The sequence below is a fragment of the Marmota flaviventris genome, chromosome 10, assembly GCF_047511675.1.
Source record: "Marmota flaviventris isolate mMarFla1 chromosome 10, mMarFla1.hap1, whole genome shotgun sequence".
NCBI classification, from domain to species: domain Eukaryota; kingdom Metazoa; phylum Chordata; class Mammalia; order Rodentia; family Sciuridae; genus Marmota; species Marmota flaviventris.
This window is the reverse complement of record NC_092507.1, coordinates 92,061,131-92,066,593: the sequence shown is the minus strand read 5'-3', so window position 1 is coordinate 92,066,593 and position 5,463 is coordinate 92,061,131. Positions and strand designations below refer to the sequence as shown.

At 39.5% G+C, this 5,463-nt stretch overlaps 1 protein-coding gene across 1 annotated transcript; it reads left to right on the top strand.

The window, feature by feature from the left end:
- The first annotated feature begins 871 nt into the window (after positions 1 to 871).
- Positions 872 to 2,511, top strand: LOC114098897 (protein CDV3 homolog). Its single transcript, XM_027943136.2, has 2 exons — positions 872 to 1,287; positions 2,015 to 2,511. Exons 1-2 carry the CDS (start codon positions 971 to 973, stop codon positions 2,163 to 2,165), a joined length of 468 nt encoding a protein of 155 aa, XP_027798937.2. The 5' UTR covers positions 872 to 970; the 3' UTR covers positions 2,166 to 2,511.
- Positions 2,512 to 5,463: the final 2,952 nt, after the last annotated feature.

Below are 5,463 nucleotides of genomic sequence, written 5' to 3'. Positions count from 1 at the left end.
AATTAACAAGTTATCCTGATTGGTCTTTGGAGGAATGGTTTAGTAAGGAATATTCAGTGGAATCACTGGAGACATTCACAGTGGACTTAACTATTAGTGATCCAGGCTTGCTCTGTCATGCTAATAATTCAACCACAAGCCCTGTTATTTATGCACTTAAAGAAGTATGCAGGCATGGGTAAAAAAAAAAAAAAAAAAAAAAAAAAAAAAAAAAAAAAAAAAGGTCTGATACAGTAATTCAAGTTTAAAAATTAAAACAATCAAGAAGTGTTTGCACTGGATTAGAGTTTTGAGGAAATGACAGGTTACTCAATGCTACATTGTTCTTAGGCTGTAATTATCTCCAGGTTTAGAACAGACTGATCTCATGGGAATAAATATGAATCAATAGGGTAGAAAATGGGGTTGCTTCAAGATTATTGTTTCTGATTTTAAAGTGTGAATTAGAAGCACATTGCTGTATTTTTACCTGAAATAGAGAAGGAATTACCCTTCCTTCCAAATCATTCTCTACATTTTGTACATTGAAAAAATGTAAAATAAATAATTTCTTTGCCAAAATTTACCTAAATACATTAACATTCCACATTTTGATGAACCCATTCAGAATCTTAACTGACTTTGATACTGCTGTTAAGAATCAATCAGCGCCGAGGAGGCCGCGACGGAGGAGCGGAGCCTAGACAACTTCTTTGCTAAGAGGGATAAGAAGAAGAAGAAGGAGCGGAGCAGTCGGGCGGCGAGCGCCGCAGGCGCGGCGGGCAACGCGGGCGGGAGCAGCGGAACGACGGGCGGCGGGCCGGGCGACGGCCGGACGGCAGGCACAGGGTCCCGGCCGGGCGATGGAGGGACCGCAGGCACGGGGGCCACGGGCCCCGGGGCCGCCACCAAGGCCGTGACGAAGGATGAAGATGAATGGAAAGAATTTGAGCAGAAAGAGGTTGATTACAGCGGACTCAGAGTTCAGGCAATGCAGATAAGTGAAAAAGAAGAAGACGACAATGAAAAGAGAGAAGATCCAGGTGATAACTGGGAAGAAGGAGGAGGTGGTGGAGGTATAGAAAAATCTTCAGGTCCCTGGAATAAAACAGCTCCGGTACAAGCGCCTCCTACTCCAGTAGTTGTTACAGAAACCCCAGAACCAGCAATGACTAGTGGTGTGTATAGGCCTCCTGGGGCCAGGCTGACCACAACAAGGAAAACACCACAAGGACCACCAGAAATATACAGCGACACACAGTTCCCATCCCTGCAGTCCACTGCCAAGCATGTAGAAAGCCGAAACAGGTACTTAAAATGAATGCTACCTGGAGTTAATGACCACATATGGCACATCTACATCTTATTTAGGGACATGAATTTTAAAAAATAAATAAAATGGGAAGAAATGTAAATGACATCAGATGGAAATTTTTTTGGGTGGCTTTTAAAGTAAATCCCAGCCTTTCGCCTCTTTGAGAGCACAGCTGGCTTGAATTTAAACCTCCACTTGGACTTTGCTCCTCTGCTCTCCTACAGAATGCGTAAGGGACTCTGGGAGGGGAGTGACTCACCACACTCAGCTTTCTTTGCCTGATCTAGTCCGACCCCTCACAAACAAAAGTGGGGAGAAATCATTGAATGATGAGAACTTTACTTGAATGAGAAAATTGTTACCCTTACCTTATGCATAAAGAAAGAGATGTATTGTCTACTAATTGCTAAATCTAGAAGTGAGTCCTAGGAGGAATCTCATTGCACAGCTTCTTTCCAGCTGTCTTCAAATGGTCCCCAAACAGGTTTGCAGTTAATGCTATTCAGTAGATGGGACCATAGAGCTTCAGTACAGTATTACCTTTTCTGTTCAATTGAAGCCTTAAAATGGTTTTATAAGAATTTTATATACCAGTTCTCCTTTTCTGTCCCTCCCCAAGATATTTAGGGGTGGCCTTTCCCCCCACCCCACCCCCAAGGAAGAATATTTTCAAAAAACCCTAGTGAAGAATATTTACTGATTACATTTCTTTTCCCTTAGGGATAAAGAAATGGAGAAGAACTTTGAAGTAGTAAGACACAAAAATAGAGGTAGGGATGAGGTTTCAAAAAACCAGGCCCTTAAACTTCAGCTAGACAACCAGTATGCTGTGCTTGAAAATCAGAAAAGCAGCCACACACAGTACAATTGAGGAATGGTCTTTGCTAACCCTTCTGAGGTAACTAGACCACTGCTTATCACCATGAACCTTTCATCCGATCTCTGTTGGACCTACAGCAGCTGATGCAGACCCCTCGGTTTAAGTGACTGGCTCTGTTGCACTGTGGAAGTTTAAAGTGTCACAACTGCTCTTTATGTATACTGGATTTAGGAGAGCTTCCATTGTTATATAAATGTGTGGACTAGATTCAGCAGTGTTATTTCATAATTGCTCTGCAAATACAAAAAAACAAAACCTGCAGCAGTGGTCATTTCAAAAATCTTTTTATGTTCAGATACTGAGCCTTCGTAAGGGTTGACTACCTCAGATTTGCTGCACTCATTGTGGACTTCATGTGGATCACAACTTCTGGATAAGAAGGTTACAGCTATTAAGGTGTCGATATGAACCTTGAAACCAGCTCTACTGGATTTCTATCAGAAATCCTGCAGAAAGTCAGCCATCTGGGTTCTGATCTGCTGTAAAAGATGAAGATTTAAGTGACCTTAATTAACCTGTCCTGTCCCCCACCCTAAGGAATACTCTGTAGTAGGCTGTGGCTATATTATACTTCCTGGAACATGCCGCTCAAAAGAACTGTGTTCAGATCATCTATGTAGGGCTGTGAATTATAATTTAAGTTTTTAGTTATAGTCTGAGGTAAACTACAAATTGAATTCAACCAAACTTGGGTCTACCAAGTGGGAAAAGGGGTGGGGGAGGGAATAATCTCGTTTCTCTTAGTCATTTTTTATTTGGATAGTGCTTTTTCTGTGTTCCACATTAAGGCCTTTTTTGCTTTGACTTGGAATAAGTTCTTTGACAGCATATTGCTTGGTTAGGTAAGTAACCTGAAATATGCATTAGAATTGTGAAATGTCTCCTGAATTTGCCAATCCCTGGAGTGGAACCAAATAGCCTTTGACATAAGGGGCAGCAAATGCTGGACACTCTACTTCAGGTGCTGCTAAAGCCTCCAATCAGGTCTAAATTTACAGTACACTGCTGTGGAGACAGCGGTTTCTACTCAAACTAAGGGATTCAAGCAATGTAAGCAAAACCACCCACAATCCATTTAAGTGTCCTGGATCTTGTATGGGTGTTGATAAGAGTTCCTTACATACCTGTGTCCAAATTTTTAAGGTATTAAAACATTCTAAAGATACAGTGATTGTCCCCACTAGCTCTGTTACCAGCCTTTTAGAGTGTCTCTAATTGTGTTCATTTAGAAAGGCAGGGCAAAAGACAGTGATATAGCCCTGCTGTTTTTAATAATTACAGCTTAAGCTATCCACTAGTACTTAGTCCTTAAAAGGGACTTGTGGAAGTGCCCCAGGATTACTGAGACATTTCTTTCTACCTAATGAGACAGTCTAGCAAATTTCCTAGTTTTATATCTGTGATTCAGTAGAAATATTTGTAGTGGTGTGTGACCACTTGATGCAGAGCCTGGGTTTCTCTGTAATAAATCCATTCACCAAAGGCAGGAGTTGTGGGCTTGCTGCTGGCAGGTGTGAAGTACATGAGTGAAGGCAGCTGTCCTGGTGTGGGGCCATTCTCTGTAGGAGTTTGGTCTTGGTGAATATGTTGGTGCAGGAATTGGACTTTTAGGAGGGCTATAGTATCTCCTGACAGGACCTGCCTACCACTTCTGGGCAATAATGTTGGTATTTGAGGTGGCAGGTAGGACAGCCTGCCTTCTGATTTATTTGGATGAGTAGCTGAGCCAGTTGCGGGGAGGTAGGATGATTAAAGGAGACTTTTAAAATTCTTGGTTATACTGAAGACATGATTTGGGAGCCAAAAACCTTAACAAGTAATCTCTTGGACCCTGAGCCACATATTTTCCTTAAAGTATGTGTTTTTCCCACAAACTTTTGTTGGGTTATATTGTTGAGGAATGAACTGAGATGAATATGAGGTGGTTTTATTTAATGGCATAATGTACTGGAAATTTTGAAGACCTGCAGGAGACTTAAATTCCAACTCTTGTTATAATTTTATAAGAGATTGTGAAATTCTCAAAATGCATATGAATCAAGTTTTAATATACTGTATGATGGGTTGATGAGGCTGTCCATTATACCATTTCCTTCTTTGGATTCTCAGGCATGGTTTGGCAGTGCGAGAACTCTGTAACATTAACAAATTCAATAAAAAGTAAATATATGGAAAAAAAAAAAAAAGAATCAATCAGGATCTGGTCTGTTCCCCTGATGTTGAAGATTGAATACCTGAGAAATGCAGAATTCTGAGCAAAAAGTTTTATTTAAAGGATAGAACAGAAAGAGAAAGAAAGAGATTCCTTTGCAGAAGGGGAGAGTCCAAGTTGGAAGTTGGTGCTTGAGGAAGTGGGGGTGTCCTCCCCGCATTATAGATTTTAAATTTCCTTTTTTCTCATGCTCCCTTTCTGCCCTTATCTTGCTCATGGAACACAAAAGAGCAGTGACCAAAAGGTGGAGTAATGAAGGGTGAGAATGAAACTGCCCAGGGGTACTGGCATGAAGGGAGCAGCCAAGGGAGTATTCATTAACCACTCCTATAATGCCCTGCAGGGAGGAACAATTCCCTGGAGGCAGGTAATCTTGGCAACAGGTTGGAGGAGGACAAGTGTCCTGAAGGTATTAGCATTTTATTTTCTTTCCTTCTGAACAAGCCTCCATCTTTCATATCCTAGGAGATTATTCATTTCCTACACTGATTGTCCTTCCCCCACTCCACCTTGATTTTAAAACACATCCATGATGTTGATGCTAAGAAGGGAATCTATCTATCTATCTATACACACACACACACACACATATGTGTGTATATATATATATATATATATATATATATATATACACACATATATATACACACATATATATACACACATATATGTATATATATATATATATATACACACATACATAAATATATGTATATATACATATATAATATTTACAAATATTAAATAATATATAAAATATTAAATTATATATATTTGTAGGATGGTATATGGTTTCTATGCTTTGAAGTCAATTGCTTAATAGAGCATATTTTTCACATTAGAAATAAGTCAATTTAACAAGGTTTGTTTCTTAGGCTATGTATTAATGATCATGGCAGTATATAATTGTACTTTAAAATTAATCTACTTTTGTTTTTTAAAGACCTAAATCATAGAGTGCCAAATTCCTCTAAAATAATGTAGAAATAAGCATTCTAAAGTAGTTGAAAAATGTTAGATGCAGGAGCTTTGCATACTACTGGCTTTTCAACAATTAGCATAAACTTTTTTAACTAT